At 52.5% G+C, this 25168-nt stretch overlaps 3 protein-coding genes across 6 annotated transcripts; 2 read left to right on the top strand and 1 right to left on the bottom strand.

Moving 5' to 3' along the window:
* The first annotated feature begins 8270 nt into the window (after positions 1-8270).
* Positions 8271-15145, top strand: LOC148660568 (macrophage mannose receptor 1-like). The gene is made up of 6 exons (XM_088638169.1): positions 8271-8412; positions 8819-9157; positions 10113-10463; positions 12327-12650; positions 12767-13102; positions 14501-15145. Exons 1-6 carry the CDS (start codon positions 8376-8378, stop codon positions 15004-15006), a joined length of 1893 nt encoding a protein of 630 aa, XP_088494295.1. The 5' UTR covers positions 8271-8375; the 3' UTR covers positions 15007-15145.
* A 1170-nt stretch (positions 15146-16315) lies between these two features.
* Positions 16316-21093, bottom strand: LOC148660567 (uncharacterized). 4 transcript variants are annotated; one of them, XM_088638074.1, is made up of 2 exons: positions 20972-21093; positions 16316-18634 (listed from the first exon to the last, which is right to left on the bottom strand). In XM_088638074.1, the coding sequence occupies exon 2, from the start codon at positions 18495-18497 to the stop codon at positions 16896-16898; it is 1602 nt and encodes a 533-aa protein (XP_088494200.1). In that variant the 5' UTR covers positions 18498-18634; positions 20972-21093; the 3' UTR covers positions 16316-16895. The 4 variants fall into 4 exon arrangements, with proteins under 4 accessions (XP_088494200.1, XP_088494199.1, XP_088494198.1 ...); XM_088638073.1 differs by lacking the exon at positions 20972-21093 and adding an exon at positions 20067-20191; XM_088638072.1 differs by lacking the exon at positions 20972-21093 and adding an exon at positions 19896-20019.
* On the top strand, positions 20887-24786 carry LOC148660566 (uncharacterized). The gene is made up of 3 exons (XM_088638079.1): positions 20887-21265; positions 22027-22548; positions 23225-24786. The coding sequence occupies exons 1-3, from the start codon at positions 20887-20889 to the stop codon at positions 23719-23721; spliced, it is 1398 nt and encodes a 465-aa protein (XP_088494205.1). The 3' UTR covers positions 23722-24786.
* The last annotated feature ends 382 nt before the right edge of the window (positions 24787-25168 follow it).

The following is a 25168-nucleotide window of genomic DNA, read 5'->3' as shown; positions in this document are numbered from 1 at the left end:
ACGCAGTCTTGTTTTACATTTTAAAAGTATACTTTGTAAAAGTGCTACTCTTGTTTTTGCTTGAGATATTTTATTTTTTTTTAATTTCTACAAATACATGTTCTAACCTGCAACACCACTCCCAGTGAGCAGCTGGTCAGCGTTGATGACCGCTGACAAACACGCCAATTTCTTTGCTGCGGTCTGTGCCCAGTGCCCACTCCCACGCAGACTGACACCTCAGCCCTGGTCCGGGTGTGGTTGCTGTAAACAGTGACGGGCCGCTCCTACCTGTTTACTCCAGTCCGTCCGCACTGCCGCGTGCTCCCAGTGCTGTCTCCCAGTCTGCAGTGCTGCTGTATGGTCTTGTAGTATAGCATGCATGTCCGTCACATGCTGTATGCAAACTATAGGCCTGCTAACTAGGAAAATGTCATCAGCAGCTTTTTTGAAATAAATTTCATCTGTAAGTAACACCAATAAAGGGAAAACGAGGGCACAAGCCTAAATACCGTAACGGATTTAATGTCTACAAAAAGCCATTAGAGTGATTTATTTCAAGAGAGGCAGACTCTGAAGAGCAGCTTCGTTGAAGGGGGTGAGACTCGAAATGCAGTACTTCTTAAACTGCAGGAGTTTTCGGACAGCGCTCGGATGGCAAAGCGAAGCGCAGGAGAGCAGCAAAGGGAACAACCTGATGTATGAGGGTGAACCGTTGGGAATTAACCAAGAGATACCTCTTCACCACAGTACTGCGGACCCTGTTAGCCATTATTTCACCATGCCTTGGAGACCTTCTTTCCTCAGACCAAGTGTCGCGATCGTAATCCCTCCTCTTAAGGGCGCTCTGGCTCTTTCTTATTTTACTGATTCTGTGCACCTGCCCTCAGTCCTGCCCCTCCTTATTTAAGCCCGGCGCTCTCGCTGCTCTGGGCTCAGCACTGGGAGATGGACCCCCGGAAGCCCGCCTGCCAGTGGGTTCAGGAGTGACCCGACGGCACAGGCTTCATCACGGCGTCCTGACCGTCTGAGTCCGGGGCTCGGAGCGCCTGGCCTCGTCATCCTGGTTTTATTCCCCGTCCCTGTCCCAGATCCCGTTCCGGGTTTTAACCTTGTCTATCTCCGTCTCGGATGGATCATCCGGTTTTGGACCTTGGACTTCGCCCCGGATTTCCCCCCCTGGGCTCCTTGGACTTGTTCACTGTCGTCACGCCCCCGTTTGTCAACCCGCCCTGATCCTCGTCGTCTCCTCCCCATTATCCTATTCCATTTACTTCCGGATTATACCGTCTGCATGGGGTCCTGAGCTACGCTTCACGGGAGGCTGAACCAGCTCCTGTAACACCAAGGAGATGGACGTCCGACATTGCGAGATCCTGATGGCATAGCGGGTTCTCCTGCGCCATGATGTCACGTGCCCAGAGACCACATGGGCTGCACACGGTGCACGGAGAGGAGGTTGGTTTTGATCCCTCAGCCCTCTCCACCAGCTAGATGTCAATGTACAGGGGGACTGTGTTGAATAATTAAGCAGTTTTTCATATCTGTGAAGTCTCTCTCTTTGTCGTTGAACCTTTAATGAGATTATTGTAGTAACACTATACAGTCACTTGACTCAAGATTGATATTAGATATTTGGTTTTATAGCATCTGGTTTGCATTAGGAAGATGAGCCATCATCAAATCATCACCACAACTCCTCTCTTGGTCAGCCCCCATGTGTATCCTTTTAAAAACCGCTATTCACACCAGGCTAAAAAGGCTGATTTGTGTAACCTGACTGAACGTATACTGTCTTTTGTAGCAATTGGTAAGCCCCTAGCTTTAATACTGTGGTATTTAAAATCCCAGACTATGTTTCAGAAGACGTTTTGTAACAAGAATGTGTAAACAGCAGCAGCCTCACATTGCATGCTGGGAAGTATTTCCATAAGCAAAGAGGTCACATCACATGACCACCCCAAAAGGATCAGGCAGGTGTCAATCACCATGGTAACAGGCTTGCTTGAGCTGCCACATCTAGTCCTCTCAAAATTGAGCAGTATCAGTAGGTATCAGTTGCCATGGAGTGAACTACTGTACAACGCCCAGCTTGTAGACCTGGCACAGACACAGAGCAGTCAAGACATGCCACTGGGCTGTTTTCTTTTCTGTGTTTTCATATTTTGTGTACAAAACCTGAAAATTAAAACCACTTCATTAGGCCAGGCAAGGATATTTATTGTAGCTCCTAAATCTCTGTCCAATTTCTACAATGGAAAAGAAAAGTGTATTTTTATCACTCAAGAGATTTGATATTCTTTAGTAGGACTAAATTTTTTTTCTGAAACTTTGATTCTGTGTATAAAAGCAAAATCAGACATCCAATTTAGAACTAGAGAGCTATAGACTGCAATATTTAACTTTGAAGAGAAAGTTAATGTGTAACTGCCCTCAGTGGATATATTAGACAACACAGTCCTTCTATAAGTCAGCAGTTGTACAGATCTCATGGTAATAGGAGGGCAGTCAGCATTTCTACAGATCTCATGGTAATAGGAGGACAGTCAGCAGGTGTACAGATCTCATGGTAATAGGAGGACAGTCAGCAGGTGTACAGATCTCATGGTAACAGGAGGGCAGTCAGAGGTTGTACACATCTCATGGTAACAGGAGGGCAGTCAGCATTTCTACAGATCTCATGGTAATAGGAGGACAGTCAGCAGGTGTACAGATCTCATGGTAACAGGAGGACAGTCAGCATTTCTACAGATCTCATGGTAATAGGAGGACAGTCAGCAGGTGTACAGATCTCATGGTAATAGGAGGACAGTCAGCAGGTGTACAGATCTCATGGTAATAGGAGGACAGTCAGAGGATGTACAGATCTCCCAGTAATGGGAGGACAGTCGTAAACAATCTTTTTAAGGTTTAGCTTTTAAAAATGACAAAAGTCATGAAAATTAGAATTGAAATTTTCTTGGAGTTTAAATATGTAAAACCCCTTAATCTTGGACCAAACATGTGACCACCACAAGGGCATTTTCCTACAGTATTCAAATCTGAACATCCTGTTAGCTTTCTTTATCACTTTCTGCTTAATGAGCACCAGATTTCCTAGGTTTCTTCTTGTTGTTCTTTAGGATCGGAGCCACCTACCTTGTATTTATAATAGTTCAGGTGGGTAGCTGCGTCAGCATGCGTAGGCTGCAAAGTAACAAGGAACAGGCATATTCCATGCTGAACAGAGAAGAAAGAAAACACAACGTTTCCATCTCTTTTCAGCATGGAATAAACCTATTATTTTTCCTTAATATTTATAATGTTGTTGTTTCTTACCTGTGTGAAGGATTTGTCCGTGTTAACTCTCATTTACCAGTGTCACAATCGTCATCCCTCCTCTTAAGGGCGCTCCGAGCCTTTCGTATTTTAGTTGCACCTGCCCCCTGTAATGCCGGTTAATATTTAAGCCCGGTGCTCCCACTATTCCTGGCTCAGCTTTCGGAGATCAGCCTATCAGCGGAGGTCCAGGAGAGGAGGTCCATGAAGCATAGGCTTCATCACAGCGTCGTGACCGTCTAAGTGGTGCTCCACCTGGCCTCATTTTCCTGTTCAGGATCCCGTTCCAGATTTGAACTTTGTCTGTCTCAGATGGTTCTCCGGGTATCTGGACCCTGGACTGCGCCCTGGATTTCCCCCTTGGACTGTTTGGACTTGTTGGCCTGCGCCACTCCCTCCCGAGCTCCGGGTCACCGTCATCAAGCCCCCCCTGTCTGTCATTCCGTCCTGATCCTCATCGTGTATTCCCTGTTGTCCTTCTCCAGGTACTTCCTGATGATACCGTCTGCATAAGGTCCTAAACTATGCACTTCACGGGAGCCCGGACCTGGATGGTGTCCAAATGTATTTGTCGCCTCACACACAGCGAAAGGGAGGGTTGTGAAAAATTAGTGCTGGGTGATCCAGCCCAGGCAGGGTGACCAGCTCTCGCTCATCGTGCTGGCTGAGCCCTGTGGGACAGAGCAGGACTGGGAAAGACAAGTGGAGCAAACTCTGGTGACAGATAGCGATTGGCCAGACAGCAGCCGGTGTCGGGGGACCGGGAGCACAGTTCGGGCTCCCCGTAGCGCTGGCACTGTGGGTAGAGCAGTGAGGCAGTGGGTGATTCCACCAGGAGTGGATTCCTTCAGAAGCCAGAAAACAAAAACAAAAACAAAAATCCTTTAGGAAGGAGAAGAAAGAGGATAAACAGAGAACATCAGTTATTAAAATGACAGAAGTTCTACTTAACAGAAAGCAGTTATGCTTGACCATTACACTGTGTCCTGAAAGTAAAGCATTGTTTTCAAGCCCTGACACGTGAGATAAGACTGCAGCTAGCAGCCTCTGACGAGTTCTGACCTTTTTGAGTCAATCACAGTCTGTTCAGTGATGCCACAGGACACTGCTCGACGTCCAGGACTATTTTATCTTCTCATGTTCCTCTGTTTAAGTTGGGAGTGTTGAGCAAATCTAAACAACACCCACAACAATTCAATTCAATTCACCTTTATTGTCATTATACTTACACAGGTGCATAGTATAATGAAAAGTGTTTCTCATTAGTCACTCAGGTGCAGTATATAAATAGGACAGAAGATAAGACAAAAGACAGTAACACAATAACAATAACAGTAATGTGTAATAACATAACATAAATAATATGTAATCAAGTAATTAAAACTGTGCAAAATTCCACAAACAGATCAAATATAACAGGACAAAAACAGTGCAAGGTAATTCTTGGAACAGTGCAAAAATAGTATGGTGATTAATAAATATTACGACTGATACAGTTTTACTGAGCTATCGAAGGAACAGGACAATTTTGGCTTACATGTGTGTGTAGTGGTGTTGGAGTACAGTCCTTGTCGGTACAGGAAGACGTTAGGAGAGATCATAATATGATGGGAGGGAGTGGGGGCGTCACCAACTTGACAACTCTGGGGAAGAAGCTATTTTGGAGTCTAGTTGTGTGCGACTGGAGTGACCGGAACCTTCTGCCAGATGGTAGGGGACAAACAAGTTATGACTGGGGTGAGTGGGGTCAGACATAATTTTGGTGGCTTTTTTCAGACTCCTGGTGTTGTAGATTTCCTGGATGGATGGTAAGGCACTGCCGATGATGTGTTGGGCAGTTTTGACCACCCGCTGTAGTGCCTTACGGTCGGATGCGGTGCAGTTGCCGTACCAGACTGTGATGCAGGTGGTCAGTATGCTCTCCACCGTACATCTGTAGACGTTGGTGAGGATCTGTGGATGTAAGTGTATTTTCAAGAACACTACTAGGTCCTGAAATCAACATTTTCCAATCTAGGAACAAGTAAAGGCTTATTCCACGTTGAAAAGAGAAGAAAGGAAATGCAACGTTTCGGCTGTGGAGCCTTCGGGTGTCTCCATTAGGGGCTCTGGGGCTTTGCACCTGATGATCCCTGCCTGCAATAGTAAGCATGCAATGCACAGTATAACCTGCAATAACTGACACCCGAAGAAGGCTCCACAGCCAAAATGTTGTTTCTTTTCTTCTCTTTTCAGCAGGGAATAAACCTTTGCTTGTTCCTTTGCAGCCTTAATCCATCTGATTTGTATATTGTATTGTGTGATGCGTGCAGCCTTTAGCATAGTGCAAGTGAACACAGCACTGAGACACAGCAGCCCTGAGGGCAGACTGGAACACAGCAGCACTGGGGACAGACAGACACTGGGACACAGCAGCACAGAGAACATTCATGGAAGGTTTGGTGTAGCCCACACTGAAAGGTAAGACCTGTATCTTACTATTGAATTCCTAGATGAGAAAGAAGGATGCCTTTTTGTTTAGACAACATAAATTATTTGTATGTTGCCTTGGTGATAATCTGTTGAAAGAACCTTTTGCAAATAAATACCATTAACCTTCTTGTTTGCTTTGGAAATGTTTCTGGCTACTGTGTTCTCAATTGGTGCTGATTGATTGATTCTACACGGGTAGTGTTTTTCCAGTGTGTAGCTCCCAGGAGATGGTAAGAGTATTCCTCTGCATTCCTGAAAATGGGAGGTCTTTAAATCCCAGTCTCCTCGGGTGCTAGGATAACAGATCACTGTCTGGTTCCTGTGGCACAAGGCAGCTCTGTGTTCAGTGCTTATCCAGTCAAGCAGACACTCAGCTGGATTGGGTGTGTCTCACCTGATAGGTAGCCTGTTCCCAGACATACAACCCTCTTTAAATAACCACAGCGTTGTCACGACTAGAGCGACACTAGCTTACCTGGGGCGGAAGAGCCTACAGCTCTGGGGAAACCAGGACAGAATTTTTTTGAATGTTTTTTTAAGTCGACGTGATAGTCACAAGGGGTCTGGCGCCTGGGCCGAGCCCTTATGATTTAGGGGGTCAAGCCTGCTCCTTTTTCCCGCCGTACGAAACAAGTTCTGTCACCCTGTTCCACTCCGAATCCTTGCCCTCCCTTCCTATCCCGCTTCAATACGACAGCAAGACATCCTGAGAGACGCTGGGATTGGGAACGTATTCTCCCACGGGAACGATGATATGAACACGCAGTGGGTTCCTGGAGGCCCGATACCCCGTTTTCCCCAAGATGCCCCAGAACTTTCTACTTGATCGATTACAGGTGAATAATATGGCCACTGCAATACCCTGTAATACATTCTTTATCTGTGGATTCACATTGCGTTGCCACTACAAGCAGATTATTGGTTGGTTTCTGTGTCCTTGACTTGATGACTTAAAACGGATTACGCTCCACTGTACCCATAAACAGTGTACAGAGTGGACGCAGTCGTACAAGCAGGGGACCCACTTGTGACGCTTGCTTCCTGGGGCACAACAGTTAGCTACCAGCTGCTAGCAAAAGCAGATCCTGGCTATGTACACACACACATTAGCGTAGTAGTCCCATGATTTACATACTCTTCCATGTGGTGTGAGACGGGTATTTAACCAAATATCAAAGACTGTTATCACTTTATGGGGAAAATCCAAAGCACTTAGAGCAGTGAGTACATCTCTCCTTCCTCCGGGAGCTCAGGGATGGGATGGGAATCAAGAGAAAGCGCCCTCTTTCTAAGAGGGAACCCCGGACAAAGCGAAGACGAGCCCACCGAAGCTAGGATCACTGGGATGAAAAGCCTCCAAACTGGAATTTCAAAAACCAACATCAAGCGGCACAGCTGATAACAGCTGCCTTTGCAAGGGATGCAGAATCCAGCACTGGGACTTGAAACCCCCAGGTAAAGAGATTAATCTTGTGCGAGTCTGGTTCGTGTGCTTTATTAAAGAAGAGAAGATATGGACCAAACTCCTCTGTAATACAAGTAGTAGACAAGTATGGTTGTAGCCCCAGACCTGAGCCCCTCCTCCCCCCCCCCTTTAGATCATTCCTCATGGGGAAAGGCGACAGGTTCAGTGACGGGGCGCTCTTTCCAGGAGAGACCCCCCCCCCAAGCTTGCACCGGGGGCAGTGATGGCCCATTTGTATACTTACGTTGTGGACAGCAATCACCATGGTATAATAAGCTGTAAATTCATTTAAATACAAGGTACCCCCTCCCCTTGTGCGTTACCCCTACCTACACACAATTCGAAAAGCAGCTTTGAACCCCGGTGTCAAACGGCACGGCCCCGAGAGGATCCCTCCATGTCCTCCACGCTGGCATGTGCCCTGCGCCGGCCTATGCACGATCAGGGGCCAGTCGTTCGTGCCGTGGCCCTCTGGGCTGCTCCGTCTTGCCACCTGGATGGGGCAGTGCCCTCAGGCTGCTCCCTGTCTTAAAATGCCCACTCTCCAGGCCAGTCTCGTGCAACACAGACAGTGGGCCGCTCTTTGTGAAGACAGGAAGGATTGAGTTCCGTGAAGCTGGTTCTGCTGGCAGACGGGGGCAGACATGAGGGTCCTTGGGTCACTGGGAATCTGTTGTCAGACGAAGAGGAAGAGAGAGAGAGAGGAAGAGAGAGACAGGGCCATTGTTCCTACATTCTGGGGAAGAAGATGCAGAGACACACTAAACGTGTCACGTCTGTTAACCCTTGTGTAGCTGTTAACCAGAAACCAGTGTTTAGCTTTTGACCAGTGTATAGTGGTTGACCAATGTAGCTGTTGACCAGCGTGTAGCTGTTGGGCACCTAAGACGAGTTCAGGTTTTTAATGATACTTTCTGTAATTCATGTGGAAAAAAAGAAAATGAAGCTCTGGGGAATTCAGTATTTTTTCTCCCAGAATGCAATCAAGTTTTGTCAAGCTGCACTGCGGACACGTTGTGTATTTTTCTGTAGGACAGCGGACGATTCTGTCTCCTGCTGTGTTACGTCCTCCACGCTGTGAACCCACTGCCTGACTCCAGTCTCCTTTTTACCCGTTCCTTGGTTTTCCTGGACCGTCGTCATGGAGAAGGCTCAGCTGGCTGTCGCTCTCCTGGCAGGTGACTTCTCCTTTGTTTGTCAGGGACTCGGGAGTGAGGACCTGCTCAAACACAGCCTGTCCTCCAGCCCACAGCCTTCAGAGTATCAGGCTTCCTACTGGAGTTATCCCAGAGTGCTTCACACTGGATACAAATCCATTGTGCAAATCTGCCGAGGACGATGCAAGGTCTTCTTATACCGTTGTGCCTGCAAAGTGCCGGTACTCTTCTAGTGCCCCCTAGTGGCAGAAAAACAACAACAATTGTTATCTCAGTCTTTCCATCCAAGGTCCAGCAATCTAACAGCAGCCATCCACAGCACCGAGCCAAGGTGGTTGTTTGTGATCAGCGGCAGGCCCTTCCAGCCGTTTCAATTCTTTAAAGGCTTTCCGCCCGCGTGACTCCTCTCTCCTCCTCTCCCCCGCAGTCTGTGTGATCGCCCCGGCCCCGGCCATGAAGTACTACTACATGAAGATTAATATGACCTGGGCTGATGCTCAGAAGTACTGCAGGTCGATCTTCGGTGATCTGGCCACTGTGAGCGGCCAGGCAGACCTGGATCGGCTCCAGGAGGCAGCAGGGAGGCCAGGCTCACTGGCCGCCTGGATCGGGCTGTATAGGGAGACGCAGAACTGGCAGTGGTCCAACGGACAGGAGGTTACTTTCCAGGGCTGGAAAAGAGTCCTGTTCTGTGCCCTGGTTAACATGGAGGGCACTCTGGAAGACGCACTGTGCCATGCTAATCATTACTTCATGTGCTACACAGGTAAACATAGTAAGACACACCATAATAGTAGGAAACTCTCGGAAACTGTAGTTATTTTAGTCTTTGATGCTACAGACAGACTCAGTGCATAATTATTCCAGTCTAGAATGTCCAAACCCATCTCACTACAGCTCTGGGTGGCTCTCGGGCAAGGTGGGACACTGTCCAGCCCTAATTAGCTAGGTTGGTGGACAGCTTCCTTCTCATTGGTAAATCACTGAGTCCCTCAGCCAATCAGGATGCAGCTTTCGAAGGCATCATGAGGATCTGAGCTACACAACTTCAGAGCTTCACAGCAGCAGTCTGACTTTCCTCCTCGACTGCGTCACATTTGGGCCCAAACTCTTTAAAGCTATTAGCTGTTTTGGCCATTTTAATTGTAATGAATTTACTTAAAATATTACTTCCCCTAAGTAAAGAGGAAACAATGTTAGTTTCTGTCATTAGCCCCCAGAACCTTCTGGATCTGTCTCCCCTTTGAGATAATCTTATTTCAAGAACTGTTCCAGACCCGGTGTGGTGCAGCTATGCCACTATCCCCACCCTGGTGCAGATACCTTATTTCCATACCTCCACTATTACTTTTGAAAGAAGCGAGGAACCTGAGCATGAGAGGCATCCTCACAGTGTGGAAGTGTATTGAAATGCTGGTAAATCCAATGAGGAGATTGGAGAAATCGGTGCTCATTTACTCATGCTGAAGGAACTCAGAATCAGGACACACATTTTGTGGCACCATGTAAAAATGCCCAGTATTACATCGCTCTACAGGGTCATGTAATGCAGGTCAGGTCTAGTAGTTTCTTCACACATTACTGAGGAAATGTTCCCACAGCACCCCAGCTCTCTGACCCCACAGCCCCTCCTGTCTGAGCCTCAGACCCCTACAGTCCCTCCTGTCTGAGCCCCAGACCCCCCACAGCCCCTCCTGTCTGAGCCTGTGTGTCTCTGTCAGACTCCAGCCGGGGCTCCAGGACCTACACCCTGATTAAGCAGAGCAAGACCTGGGCAGCCGCTCGAGATCACTGCAGACAGCAGCACACTGACCTGGTCACCATCAGCAGCCCCAGCGAGAACCAGGCAGTGAGGGAGGCGGCGCAGGGCAGCGTCTTCTGGATCGGGCTGTTCAACCAGCCCTGGGAGTGGTCTGATGGTAGCAATTTTACCTTTTCGTACTGGAACGAGACGCAGCCAAACAACTGGGAATTCACACAGAGCTGCTCAGACCTGTATTTCAGCAACTGGTCAAGAGGGCAGTGGAATGATGGAGGCTGCTTGGAGACATACCCCTTCATCTGCTGCGATGGTAAGACTGTTCAAAACCTCCGATTCTTTTCATCTCGGCTGCTCGGTTCCTGTGCAGGCATCGGCAAGGGGAAGTGTCATGGGCGACACAACACCTAGGCCTGCGCCTCATCAGATCCGTGGGGAACCCCAGAGCTCGCCCCTTCTCCTGGTGTCCCCGCGAAAGAGGCTGCTGTCTGCCAGTGGACAGAGCTTTCCTCTGCTGATCTCTCACAGCTGCAGTGGGGACGGCTTGTATGCATCTCACATCCCCAGTTCCCATCCCCCTCTGGCTCTCCGTGATGTCTGCCAAGCCCTGCACCCCGCAGGGTGGCTGAGACGCCCTTGACGCCCCTGCTAGTGCTCAACGCGGGCCCCGCCCGCATCCTCCGCCACACTCTGCAACCTGGGCTCCAGGCACCCCGGGGCCCCGCTCACGCCAGACTGCAGCCTGGCCGCCAGTATCGTGGCCTCACTGGTGCTGGCCCCATGCATTCAAGCCTGGCTGTGAGCTCGACCTCTGCTTCCCTGTCGGTCTTTCACGGCAAATCTGTTGTGTTTCCTGCTAACAAACTAAACAGGAGCTAGCCCAGAAATCAGGACTAGTGCGGTCAGGTTCCCTAAGCCTGCCTTCGTACACATCCCAGTATTGTGTCTGTGATGAAGCACTTCCCCATTGGCCGTGACTGAGCCTGCGTTAGTCTTTAGGAATCTGTCAGGGGCAGCCTACTGTATATCCGAGTTTCCTGTGTGGAATTCTGGATGCACAATAGGCCTTTGTAAGGGTCATCCACTGGCTTCTATGCAATAATAATAAATAAAAGTAATATCCTTACACATATTCTGGACACACTCCACTCAAAGCTCTTTACAGGTAACAGGGATTCTCCTCCTCCACCACCAGTGTGCAGCCCCTCCTGGATGATGCTCCAGTCTGCTCACACACACCAGCTCTCAGTGGGGAGGAGAGCAGAGTGATGAAGCCAGTTCAGAGAGGAGGATTATTAGGAGGCCATGATTAATAAAGGCCGGTGGGAAATTTGGCCAGGATGCCGGGGTAACACCTCTACTCTCTTCGAGAAACACCCTGGGATTTTTAATGACTGCAGGGAGTCAGGACCTTAGTTTTATGTCTCATCCGAAGGATGGCGCCTTTTTTTTTTGTAAGAGTTAAGACACAGGGTGTCCCATGTGAGTCAGCAGTGGGGCCTTTGTTCTGTCTCAAACATAGAGGAAGGACATAGACCACAGTAACGACAGTGAATTTGTGATTTTTTTTAATTCTGCAATAAAGCTAAGATATTACAGGTCAATTCATACTGTGAACAACTATTCTCAGTCATGACAGATCTTACGTTAGCACACAAGAATGTAAGAATGTAGCCCTGTTTGACTTCAGGGCCTGGCGATCCTGACAACGCTTGGAGAAGTGTGTCCCCTCCTTGCAGAGGGGAGGAGTGGCCCTTGGGGTGTCCTGGCACAGCTGCCAAGTGCCCGGCCCCTGATTTCTACCAGTGACCTTTCAACTATAAGGCTGTTTGGACTAAGAAATTGTCTGTAATCAGTGGGCTTAAGATCACAGTAAGTGATTCCCTTTTCTCAGCATGGGCCTCACATCTCAACATGATCACAGTTCATCATTTCCCAATGGCACAAGCCAGCCTGTGCCAACCATCCTGTCCCTACATCCTGCCTGTTTCATATATATTTATATGGTAGTAGCAGCAAGTGCATCAGTAATAATCGTCATTGTCTTAAATGCATCTGAAAATGAAATAGAGAAACACCTGAAAAAAACACCATAAGACTAGGAATTCAGCCACAAATCAGTGCTTGTGCTGGAGGCTTTTGCTGATTATGTAAAACATTTTTCCATATTATCCAGGTCCTGTGCTTCCGAAATCATGCCAGTTTGTTTCACAGGCCAAGTCATGGCAGGAGGCTCACAGCTACTGCAGGGCAGATAACAGGCACCTGGCTTCCATACACAGCCAGGAGGAACATGATCAGCTTTTACAGACTTCAGGCTTTTGTCATTGTATAACCTGGATCGGGCTGTACCACGGTAAGGAGAACTGGCAGTGGGTCAGCGGAGAGAGGGCCAGCTATGCCAACTGGAAGACCCAGCTCTTCTGCGCCACCGCTGGTCCGGATGGGTACTGGACAGATGTCGTCTGTGACGAGCTGCACTACTTCATGTGTTACACAGGTACAGTCACCCCCAAATCCCCACAGTACCCTAACTCTCACCCCAAAACCCCACAGCACCCCAACGCTATCCCCTTCACAACACCCCTCCTGTCTGAGCCTGTGTGTCTCTCTCAGACTCCAGCCAGGGCTCCAGGACCTACACCCTGATTGAGCAGAACAAGACCTGGGCAGCCGCTCGAGATCACTGCAGACAGCAGCACACTGACCTGGTCACCATCAGCAGCCCCAGCGAGAACCAGGCAGTGAGGGAGGCGGCGCAGGGCAGCGTCTTCTGGATCGGGCTGTTCAACGAGCCCTGGGAGTGGTCCGACGGGGGAGACTCGTCATTCCGAAACTGGGCGAGAGGGGAACCAAAAAACTTAGCTGACAGTGAGAAGTGTGTACTTCAGAGCGGCAGTCAGTGGAATGACGTCATATGCCAGACTCTGCAACCGTTCTTCTGTCAACACGGTGAGGCTTGTGAGAACAGCAGTGAGGGAGACAAATGGGCTTATGCTTTTGAAACTTTTTAATTTAGTACATAAATAATTCTTTTAGCATATGGACACCCAATCCAGGTCCTAATCAGTGTGTCTACAGGGTTTCGTTCCAACCCGGCTTTTAACTATCTTTATCAGCTCATTATTGGCTTAAAGGGACACATTTAACAACTTATTGTTTTTTTTCTTTTATTTCTACCACTGTCGCCACCATCTGGGGGCTCGAACCCGGTTCCCCTCCAGGAGCCAGTGTCCCCTCTAACTTCTCCTGAAACGGCCCCATGATAATTGTACTATAGAAGCAGATTTTCAGAATCCGAGTCCCCAGTGACCCAAATCTGAGGTAATAGTCTTCATAATCCAACACTGAGGTGACCTGCTCAGCCCCCAGAATTTAATTTTTGATGTCACCCCATCAAAAAGGTGAAAGAAATGAAGATTCTTCACTGAGGCTTAAACCTTTCCCCAGCTGAGAGTATTTATTGCTCTGATTCACAATTCTAGTGCCATCCTCTTCTATCCATTTGCCCAATAGTAGTTTCAAGATTTTGCCTATATACTGACCTGGGAGTCAAACATTACGTATAGTAAGCTCTTCTGTACAGATGTTATTTTTGGTAATAATGGGGAAAAGATACTTCTACTCTGGAATCCATCCATAGAACAGCAACCAGATACATTACATTTTGGTGCTGAAGAGAATGCCCTACACTGACAGACTGAAGGAACTGAGTCTCTTTAGTCTGAAGGGAGTGTCCCACACAGACAGGCTGCAGGAACTGAGTCTCTTTAATCTGAAGGGAGTGTCCCACACTGACAGGCTGCAGGAACTGAGTCTCTTTAGTCTGAAGGGAGTGAGTCTATTTAGTCTTCAAACAGAGAACAGAGAAGAATCCTCAAATGTATTCAGAATCCCCAGTTCAAAATCAGAAACTACAGGGAGATGCATTTAAAACAGAGAACAAGAGGCACTATTTTACACAAAATGTGGTGGGACTGTGGAACAAGCTGCCCAGCTGTGTATCTGAAGCCAATACCCGGGCTTCCCTCATAAGAAACAGCTGGATGAGATCCTATAGTCAGGACAGGAGACACTACTGTTCACAGAGGTGGGGGAATCTAGAACCCGAATCGTGATCAGTGGCACAATCTTCCATAACAGCTCTTGTTCAGCTGTAATTAAACATTGGGCTTTTAAACTGGCATTGAATGTGATATTCTAGTTTGATAGATTCAAAAGATTGTCTGGTCGTTTAGACGCCTTGTGGTTTTCAATATTTCTCTCTCAGTTTGTTTTGTTTTCCGAACTAGTCTTTGAAACCTGACCAGCAGGCTGAAAGATAATCCCAGATTCTCCATCCATCTTCAGACTTTCAGTTGGTCCTGGTGAAGGAGAACAGGAGCTGGGAGGAGGCGCTGGACTACTGCAGGACTCACCACACTGACCTCACCAGCCTCCTCTCTCAGACGGAGCAGGACCTCGCCGCCCTGGAGGTGGAAGGTGCCCGGTCTCCCCACGTGTGGCTGGGCCTCAGGCAGAGCTTCGTATCCGGCTCCTGGTTCTGGGTGAACAGGGAGCCCCTGGGGTACACCACGTGGGCCCGGGGAGAGCAGCCCCAGTGCCCCCAGTCGGGCCGCTGTGGAGCCATGTCCACTGAGACCTCCAGCTGGGCCGCGCTGGGCTGTGAGGAGAAGCTCAACTTCCTCTGCTACACAGGTAACCTGTCACTGCAGAGCTCATGGAGGACCTGTGCTCAACAGCACTCGTCCTTCTGTGTGTCCTGTGAGGGACTAGTGTCCTGTCCAGGGTATGTGTGTGTGTCCTGTGAGGGACTAGTGTCCTGTCTAGGGTGTGTGTGTCCTATAATGGACTAGTGTCCTCTCCAGAGTGTGTGTGTGTCCTGTGATGGACTGCTGTCCTGTCCAGAGTGGGTGTGTGTGTCCTGTGATGGACTGCTGTCTTGTCCAGAGTGTGTGTATCCTGTGATGGACTGGTGTCCTGTCCAGAGTGTGTGTGTGTCCTGTGATGGACTAGTGTCCTAACCAGAGTGTGTGTGTGTCCTGTGATGGACTGCTATCTTTCACAGGGTGTGTGTGTCTATCCAGTGATGGACTGCTATCCTGTTCAGGGTGTGTGTGTATCCTGTGATGAACAATGTCCTGTCCAGAGTGTGTGTCACCTACATTGGACATTTATTAGCAGTGTCTCCCCCAGTCCAGCAGGGGGCAGTGCAGCACCTGTGTGCTTTTCTAACTGTGTGGTTCTGTGTTTCCTCCACAGCTTAGTGTCTCAAAAGACCCCAAGGCAGAGTCTGACAGCAGCAGCATCTCTCCAGGCACAGGAAGGAGGACTGGGCAGCTCTGGGACTCTGGGAGCTGTGACTCTGGTGCCCTCTGCTGGCCCAGGCTCAGGTTTACAGCCCATTGGAGATGGTAGTTTCTAAAATTTAGCATTTCTGTGAGAGTAGGTTTCCTAATATGCAAGCTTTATAGATTTTAGAATTTTTGTTATTAACATACTTTGCAATTTTAAAGGGAGATGTTCAGAGCTCTTTGCTCTTGAGCATTTACCCCATATTTTCAAAGTTGTAATACAGAAATGTACCTAGATATTATAATTGTAGAATTTCAGCTCTGGGGAAAAAATGGAAACTTTTAAGTGGGGTCAAGAAACTTTCTCTGTGCTTCATCAAGAGATGAAGAAACTAGACAAACTCTGAAAAGTCACACTGTAAATGTACTTCATTTGACTTAATCTGCTGTGTGTGATCAGTGGTTTAGATCTTTTGTTTTCATTAGTTTTCTTACATTTCTGATTTCTGATGAAGTCATACCCCCCCCCATGATGGGTCTTTCAAGGGTGGAGGTGAGGATGTGGGCTTCCTGGGAGGAAGACACTGGAACTCTTCACTGAGCAGAAAGCTGTGCTTCTCGTCCAGCTTTGTGAAGTGTGAATGATGCTGTAACACACCAATGAAACGACTGTGCGTTTGCTGGGCTCGTCACTGACAATAAACAGGCTCTCTGCTTCGGCTCCGGTCACTGTAACCACAGGACTTGTGTGCGGATGATGCTCTAACACACTAATCAAACGAATGTATTATTCTCTGTGATCGTCACTAACAAGAAACAGCCTCTCTCCCCCCAGGCTCCTGTCTGTCACTGTAACCACAGGACACAAAAATCAGCTTTCCTGATCCTTTATTAAACCAGACATGCCAACTGAGCTCGAATTCTGGCTGACAGCAAAGATTTACTTGTGCAGTACCAAACTGGTACCTGGAGCTCGAATCCATGACCCTCCACTCAGGAGCTCAAAGTCATACTGATTCCCAACTCTAACATGGCAACAGCAAATCTATCGCCCTCGTATCAAGGGACGTATTTGGAGAAGGGACGTCTTCTCCAAATGACAGCACTCGCAACGCCACTCTAATTTCTTAGCTAGGAAAGGAGATGCCCTGACCAGTGTGTAGGCAGCAGCTATATCACCCTGCAACTCACAGCCTTCAGCCCACTGAAGCTCAGCAGGTGTGAGCCTGGTCAGTACCTGGAGGGGAGACTCCTGGGAAAGCTGAGGTTGCTGCTGGAAGAGGTGTTAGAGGAGCCAGTAGGGAGGCGCTAACCCATGCGCTAGCACAATGGTGGTGGAGGGGAGTCCCCACTAAAAATGCTTGGAGTGGAGTGTCCAGAAAAGTGCTTAAGTGTAAGGAGAGAACCCCACTACAGGAGCTCAGGGATCTCCAGAGGCTGGCGCAGAGCTGTCAGGGTTCCTGTCTGTAGCTGGACTCTCCAGTGCTCTCGGGGCTCCTGTCTGTACCTGCAGACTGTGGGGCTCCTGCCTCCAGCCCGTCTCTGGTGTGGACTCTCTGGTGTGCTCTCAGGGCCCCCACCCGGCCGAAGCTCTTGCCACACTGCGTGCACCCATACGGCCTTTCACCTGTGTGGATCTGCTGGTGGTGCCGCAGGGTGCCCAGCTGGCCGAAGCTCTTCCCGCAGGCGGCGCAGCAGTAGGGCCGCTCGCCAGTGTGCGTGCGCCGGTGGTTAGTGAGGCTGCACTCGCGGTTGAAGCTCCTGCCGCAGTGGGCGCAGGCGTAGGGCCGCTCACCGGTGTGGATACGCCGGTGGGCCTTCAGGTGCTCCAGCTGCATGAAGCTCCTCCCGCAGGCGGCGCAACAGTAGGGCCGCTCGCCGGTGTGGGTGCGTCGGTGGATCTCCAGCGCCCCCGTGTGGCCGAAGCGCTTGCCACACTGGGCGCAGCCGTACGGCTTCTCGCGCATGTGCACACGCTGGTGCACCCTCAGCTCCCCCGCCTGGCCGAAGGTTTTGCCGCAGCGGGCGCAGCCATGGGGGCGGTCCTCCGCGTGGGTGCGCCGGTGGGAGCCCGGCGCCCCCGACTGGCTGAAGCTCTTGCTGCACAGCGCGCAGCCGAAGGGCCGCTCGCCCGTGTGCACGCGCAGGTGCTTCCTCAGGTCCCCTGCCTGGCCGAAGCCGCGCCCGCACAGCGCACAGCCATAGGGCCGCTCGCCTGTGTGCACGCGGTAGTGCGTCTCCAGCGCCCCCGAGTGGCTGAAGCGCTGGCCGCACTCCGTGCAGCTGTAGGGCCGCTCACCGGTGTGGGTGCGCAGGTGGGTCTTGAGCACGCCCGACTGGCCGAAGCGCTTGCCGCAGAGGGCGCAGGCGTAGGGCCGCTCGCCCGTGTGCACGCGCCGGTGGTTCTCCAGGCTGCACTCGCGGCTGAAGCCGCGGCCGCACTGCGCGCAGGTGTAGGGCCGCTCGCCCGTGTGGATGCGCTGGTGGTTCTCCAGGCTGCACTCGCGGCTGAAGCCGCGGCCGCACTGCGCGCAGGTGTAGGGCCGCTCGCCCGTGTGGATGCGCTGGTGCCGCTTCAGCACGCCGGACTGGGCGAAGCTGCGGCCGCACTGCGCGCAGCAGTAGGGCCGCTCGCCTGTGTGGGTGCGCCGGTGCGTCCGCAGGCTGGCCGCCGACCCGAAGCTCCTGCTGCACTGGGCGCAGACGTGGCCGCCGCCGCCGCCTGACGGCTCTGGCGCAGGCTCGGGAGGGACGCGCCACACGGAGGACACGGGTTCGACTTCGCCTGGGCTTCCTGCAGACGGCGCCGTTCCGCGCTCCGCCTGCCCGCGTGGCTCCTGTTTGATGGGGGCGTACAGCGGGCCGAGTTCTGACTTGATGTCACCCGGGCCGAGGGGCTCCTGTTTAACGCGATCAGGGACTGGGAAGCCTCTTCTGTTGGAGCCCAGCTCTGCGCTCGGGGCAGATGGGACACTGGCGCACTGTTCGGGCTCAGCTTTAATTTGGCCAAGCACGGGCTCAGACCCCAGCTCTGTTGCGGCGGGAGGCTGCATGTTAGGGAGACCTGCAGTGTGGGGAGGAGCCCGGATCGGGGTGACCTCTGACCTCTTGTAGCCCCTTGATCCCTATGCCTGCTCTCCGGCCCGGCCTGTGCTCAGTTTTCCTTGGGCTTTGGAGTCGCAGGCCCGGCCTGAAAGAGTTAACAGAAACGTCAGATTACATGGGTAGCAGCTGAAATGTCTAGAATGAACAAAACCAGCCTGTTCTACGCTGCACCGCAGTGCTAACTGTAATGTCAGGTAAACATTCCAGGGGCTGACAACAGGACCAGACCCACTGGACCGCAGAACCAATTGGACAGAACCCGTTAATGAGAGTCTGTGTAACACTAATTAGCAATAAACAAGACGCAAGTGTAAGAGGGCAGCAGGTTCGGACAAAATGGAAATTCTTGTCTGAGCCACATTTCCCAGAAGGCTTTGGGGGAAGGAGCTGCTGCCCTCAAGTCACCTGAAAACAGCTGTTCAGGTGACTTTCAGAGCTGAACTTCCTGTCCAGTCCTCCCAGCCGTCCTGAACTGCACGTCCTGGCTCAGCCCCTTCCTCTGGCCCAGTACTTCCAGGACGGTTGAAAAAGCAGGAAGCGGAGGCTTTCTGAGGCGATTCCGATCCGCTGTCTGAGGGACGGAGAGCAGATGGGGTCTGCGCAGACTCGCTAGAGGGAGGAAGCAGCAACAGACCGGCAATGCTTCTGCTGTCCTGCAGGTACTGGGCCCCACGATAAAAATCTTATCTTGAGTCCAGGGGTGTGCAACGGGTCTGTCCAGTCACCCTGAGGCCGAGGCACTGAGGCCTGTGTGCAGCATGTGGAGTCTCAGTGCCAGGGTATCCTCTCCACTGTAGAGCACTGCTGTCCCACCCTGGTCCCTGAGGCCAGTGTGTGGACCCCTGAGGGTTTGATCAGGTCGGTAAGATAATCAGTTCAAGGAAGTCAGGAACAGCCACTCAACCTGAAACATAGCTGTTCAGCTCTTAAACCTGCTGGACGGCCCCTGTAAACCACGGCGGGTCATAAACTACAACCCAAAATTTCAGAGCAGGAAAAGAAACTTGCAAATATTCCAGTCAGTCAACTCGTTAGTTCACTTCAGTAATGACGCTGTGCAGGAATGAAAGCCAACAGGTTTGGACCTCTGAGACCTGCACAGGGGACACCTGCTCTCAGCTGCCTTTGTGTACAAGTGCTTCACGTCCGGGTCCAGCCTGAAATCGGCCGCAGCTGCTGGACTGGGGATCTCCGGGACACCCCGTCTGTGTGTCTGTCCCGCCACGGTGTTTGCACCGACACAGCCTGACGGCACCGAATCGTTCGTTACATCGCGATTAGCGACACCCTCGGGTCTCAAAACAAGACATTTTGTTTAACCGTGTTCACCCGTGTCCCTGACGTACTGTATTTCCTTGATCCTGGCCTCTTTTGGACTCCGGACGCTGCAGTTCACGAACCCGGACCCAGTCCAATTCGGGACCGGCGCTAGAGGCGACTCTGCTGCCGGTCACGGTGTCCCAGCCGTTACAGGCGGGAGGCTCCCCGGCGCCGGCGCTCGCTGGAGACACACCCACCTCGTCCCGGGGCTGGTCCGCCACGGCACCCCGGAGGTCTGGCGTGTCTGTATGTATGTCCTCAGCGGTGCGAGGCACGGTCGAGGGCCAAGAAGAAACAGGCTGTAGGATTTGGATGTGCGGGGAAGGCGGCTGCACGTCTGCGCAGCGCCTGCGAGCAGCTGCGCTCGTTCAGGGCTGCTGCTCCAGCTGCGCTCTGTTCCCCCGTCGGGACAGATGGAGTCCACACAGCGTTTGTTTAAAGCACAGATTCATGCAACCCCCCACCAACACGCGTCCCCCCGATGTTCCGGGCGCAGGATTATGAGGTTTCTGCAGCGAGACGACCTGCGGCTGCGTAGGGCAATAATGAAGCGCAGAATTGAATGACCGCTGTAGTTCCGAGTTCAAATGCCGACCACCACACCGCAAAGCTGTCTGTGGGAGTGATCGGTTTTTTTTTTTTGGTGTTACACAGTGTGCTGCTGGTGCAATTGAAGGGATCATCCCAAACAGAGACCAGTAATCCGCGCAGTGTGGCACTAGAACATCAAGAACACCGTTTAGTATTTATTTTGATTAAATTTCCAGATGGAATTTGCAGGGAGGCTCAAAGGTCTGTAGTGAACTGAAATCTACGGGCGGGGGATTCCACCTGTCCTGAATGTAGGGCTCTCTGACGCATGTCTTCGATTTCACAGTAGTGTCAGCGCATACAGACCTGCGCTCCTCTGGACCCTAGAAATCGAACTGCGCCGATCGTGCCGACACTACGGTAGGCGGGTGACCCGGTGACCCCGCTGGGGGCGTGGCTCCAGCCAGGAAGGCGGAACTGCGCTGGATGCGTGCCTGTTTCGGGGGCGAAACCGAGTCGACGGCGCAGTTTAGGTTCCAGGTTGGACTTGCTGGTGAGGTTCAGTGCTTACCCGGGATGTCGGAGGCGGCGACGGCGGCGGCGTTCCGAGCGCAGCTCGACTCCGTCATGCGGCTGCTGCTGAAAGCGGCCGTGGGGGAGATAGCCAAGCTGGTGGAGGAGAGCTTCGCCGACTTCCAGCTCCGGCTCGCCCGCAGCGCGCAGGAGAACGAGAGCCTGAAGCTGAGGCTGCGCCTGGCGCAGAAGGAGCTGCGAGCGGCGCGACAGTGCCTGTCCGCGAACAGCAGGAGCCCCGGCCGCGGGCAGGAACGCCACACTCAGACGACACCCTCGGCAGCCGCTAGCGGTCAGTCAGCCTCACTGCACAGTACGAATCTTGACACGCTGGGGGACACAGTACAGCACAGCTCTCAAACACTGAGTGACGGTGCAGAACAGTACAGCTCTGACACTGAATCACACAGTGCAGTACAGCTCTGACACTGAGTCACACAGTACACTACAGCACAGCTCTGACACCCTGAGTCACAGTGCAGTACAGCTCTGACACCCTGAGTCACAGTACAGCACAGCTCTGACACCCTGAGTCACGCAGTACAGCACAGCTCTGACACCCTGAATCAAAGTCAGTGCAGTACAGTACGGCTCTGACACAATTACACAGTACAGTAAAGCTTGGACACTGAGTGACAGTGCAGTGCAGTACAGTACAGCTCTGACACACTGAATCACACAGTACAGCACAGCTCTGACACACTGAGTCACAGTCACAGTGCAGTACAGCTCTGACACCCTGAGTCACGCAGTACAGGACAGCTCTGACACACTGAGTCACACAGTACAGTACAGCACAGCTCTGACACACTGAGTCACAGTCACAGTGCAGTACAGCTCTGACACCCTGAGTCACGCAGTACAGGACAGCTCTGACACACTGAGTCACAGTCACAGTGCAGTACAGCTCTGACACCCTGAGTCACACAGTACAGGACAGCACAGCTCTGACACACTGAGTCACAGTCACAGTGCAGTACAGCACAGCTCTGACACACAGTCACACAGTACAGCTCTGTGAGCAAAATGAGATCACATCTGTGTTTCCTACAGGCCGCCAGGACTGCTATGGAATGACGGGCAATTCCTGCATCCAGCAGTGGTGCAACAGCACGCCTCAACAGCGCCGCCCTGGTGTAGGTCAGGAGGAACTGCCCGGACCAGATTTCGCTTTCATTCCGGATCCGAGAGCTCCCTGTGCAGACAACAGCTCTTCTGCACCGGGTTCGATTTCCCTCCTGCAGGGCACGCCCACCCCCAGCGAAACACGCACACAAGGGAGAACTCAGCGGCCTGGCACCGCATGGCCGGGCCCGCAGGTCATGGAAGACTCCCGTGCTGATCCACACTCTGGCCAGCAGGGGGCGTGCAAGGTGGAGCGGGACCCCTTCGTCTTGGAGACGGGCGACACCCGCTGCACGGGTGGGGAGGACGCGGCTCCGGGGCCCACAGGCGGCACCGGGGGAGAGGAGAGGGGGAGCGGGCCAGAGCCCTCACTCCAAGTCAAAGAGGAGAGGTGTGAGCAGGACTGGACCGCTGCCGACCAGCAGGGGGCATTGGTGATCTGTGTGAAGAGTGAGTATGAACAATACCCAGGGACTGCAGTGCGATAAATTCTAGTCCAGTCCATCCATTCTGGGGTTCTGGGGATTCTGTGTGCCCCGGTGCACTAGTGCTCTGAGGCTTGGTGTGCCCCGGTGCACTAGTGCTCTGAGGCTTGGTGTGCCCCAGTGCACTAGTGCTCTGAGGCTTGGTGTGCCCTGGTGCACTAGTGCTCTGATGCTTGGTGTGCCCTGGTGCACTAGTGCTCTGAGGCTTGGTGTGCCCTGGTGCACTAGTGCTCTGAGGCTTGGTGTGCCCCGGTGCACTAGTGCTCTGAGGCTTGGTGTGCCCCAGTGCACTAGTGCTCTGAGGCTTGGTGTGCCCTGGTGCACTAGTGCTCTGATGCTTGGTGTGCCCTGGTGCACTAGTGCTCTGAGGCTTGGTGTGCCCTGGTGCACTAGTGCTCTGAGGCTTGGTGTGCCCTGGTGCACTCGTGCTCTGTCTGTGTGCTGGAAGCATGGCTGAGAAGCGGTGGTCCATAGCGAGTTCAGAGCTTTTCCCACAGCCTGTGGCCGTTTTTTACTTGTTAGATTCCTTGGCAGAGGCACTCATCTCTCTCAAATCTCTCTCTCCCCCTCCTCCCCCTCTCACCATTCCTCTGTCCCCTCCTCCTCCTCTCTGTATCGCCTCGCCCCCCCCCCTCCTGAAGTTGGTGAAACAGAAGTGGACTCCCGCTCTCCTTTCCCCGCGGGCGTCTCTGACGGAGGTGGGCCACCCGAGGGCTCGCGGGACAGCATGCCCCTCCCTGCGGCGGTTCCGGAGCCGGCGGGGCAGCGCGCGGCCGGCTGCTTCAGGTGCGGGCGGCGGGTCTGCGCGGGTGGAGAGGGGCGGCCGTGCGGCGCCCGGCGCGGCGAGGGGGCGCCCTTCCCGGGCCCGCCCCCCCCGGAGCTCGGGCCGCGGGCGTTCCGGTGCCCCGAGTGCGGGAGGGTCTTCCCGCAGGCCGGCCAGCTGCGGCTGCACCAGCGCTCCCACGCCGGCGAGCGCGCCTTCCCCTGCCCGCAGTGCTGGAAGAGCTTCCGGCGCTCCGACAACCTGCGCCGCCACCTGCTCATCCACACGGGCGAGAAGCCCTACCGCTGCACGCGCTGCGCCCGCAACTTCCGCCACCTGCACAGCCTGAAGAAGCACAAGTGCGTCGCGCCCTGAGGCCACCGGTTCTGATCCGGTTCCCATCCGGGACGGGTTGGTCTCAGCGTGCGGCCCTACAGCTGCCCGGACAGGGAGGAGCAGCGCCTCCTGCTGGCCTGCGCTCGGAAGGCGCGAGAGGAGCCCTTGTCCACCAGCAGCAGAGAACTAATTAAACCATTAAATCCGTCGGTGAGGACACAGGAGATAAGGGCCCTGGGGGGGTTCTGAATAAGTGGGTCAGAACACAACCCTACACCCCTCCTCAGCATGGCGGCATTTTAAAATCTGATCCGCTCTCTTCTCGGTCCGCCTGTCCAGAGAAGGAACCGTTCAGCTCAGAGCTGTGTCTGTCCGACCTGGTGCCTATGAAACGCTGCCCCCTAGTAGGCCTGCAGGTGGAATTGCATCCTGCAGTCCCCCCCCCCGCCAGTTTCACTAGGAGACCAGTGTCACCTGCTGTCCCAGAATCCTTGGTGCTTCCAGGATCATTCTCACTGTGGCGCAGTCATCCCTGTTCCCAACGAGAGATCGCAAGGATCCAACATCCCGACCTTCATTCTGGGTCTCGGAAGTGGGGGAACAGACAGTGGAGCCGCTTCTCCAGAACAAACATCGCGGGAAGAATGGGAACAGAGCGGGACACTCCACTCCATTTCTCTCTGCTCCACTCCTGTCCACTCCACTCCTCAGACCTGACCCTTTCCTCCAGCAGTCAGCTCTGTGGGAACGGGCCCAGATGACACGCACTGCATGCTGGGAAGGTGGCTGGAAAACTGGCATGTCCTGTAGCTGAGGATTTTGGTGACAAATGCCCAGGAAAAGCAGGTGACCCTGTGCAGGGGGGCTATCGGGGGAACGTGGAGGGGTGATGCAGCCTGTACCCCTCTCCGCCCACGCACCTTCTTAACTTAACTAACCGGCCCAGATGTGTCGCTGTAGCGGGTGTTGGGAGCACAAGCACATGCAGGTGATTAATGCACTTTCAACTAACGGTCAATCAATCAAAAACAGTGCCACATGATGTCCAAAATCGATTCATTGTTTCTACAAGTGTATTTGCAAGAATAAAGTTGTTGTTTTTGATGTTTTGTATACTTGTTGAAATGCCCACGGCAAAATATTAAAACAACCGTCGCCTCGCTTGCATCACAAGTGAGATAACTACCACAGAAACACCCCACTCTTACAGACAGCGCCTGCTACAACAGTGTCTCCCGTCACCACACACCCAGAACAGCAGTGTCTCCCATCACCACACACCCAGAACCTCCTTCAGAAGTGTCTCCCATCACCACACACCCGGAACCTCCTTCAGAACTGTCTCCCATCACCACAAACCCAGAACCTCCTACTGCACAGTGTCTCCCATCACCACACACCCAGAACCTCCTTCAGTAGTGTCTCTCATCACCACACACCCAGAACCTCCTTCAGTAGTGTTTCCCATCACCACAAACCCAGAACC

The sequence above is a fragment of the Lepisosteus platostomus genome, chromosome 6 (assembly GCF_059453375.1).
Source record: "Lepisosteus platostomus isolate fLepPlt1 chromosome 6, fLepPlt1.hap1, whole genome shotgun sequence".
NCBI classification, from domain to species: Eukaryota; Metazoa; Chordata; class Actinopteri; order Semionotiformes; family Lepisosteidae; genus Lepisosteus; species Lepisosteus platostomus.
Note: the sequence above shows the minus strand (reverse complement) of the source record. Positions and strands in the feature narration are given on the sequence as shown.

Bases quoted from the DNA above. Each gene is read 5' to 3' on its own strand.
- LOC148660566 (XM_088638079.1), top strand. From the start codon at position 20,887: ATGCGTGCCTGTTTCGGGGGCGAAACCGAGTCGACGGCGCAGTTTAGG. The intron at 21,266-22,026 runs GTCAGTCAGCCT...TGTTTCCTACAG, and splicing joins ACCCTCGGCAGCCGCTAGCG to GCCGCCAGGACTGCTATGGA. The intron at 22,549-23,224 runs GTGAGTATGAAC...CCCCTCCTGAAG, and splicing joins ATTGGTGATCTGTGTGAAGA to TTGGTGAAACAGAAGTGGAC.
- LOC148660567 (XM_088638074.1), bottom strand. From the start codon at position 18,497: ATGCAGCCTCCCGCCGCAACAGAGCTGGGGTCTGAGCCCGTGCTTGGC.
- LOC148660568 (XM_088638169.1), top strand. From the start codon at position 8,376: ATGGAGAAGGCTCAGCTGGCTGTCGCTCTCCTGGCAG. The intron at 8,413-8,818 runs GTGACTTCTCCT...TCTCCCCCGCAG, and splicing joins GGCTGTCGCTCTCCTGGCAG to TCTGTGTGATCGCCCCGGCC. The intron at 10,464-12,326 runs GTAAGACTGTTC...CATATTATCCAG, and splicing joins CCCCTTCATCTGCTGCGATG to GTCCTGTGCTTCCGAAATCA.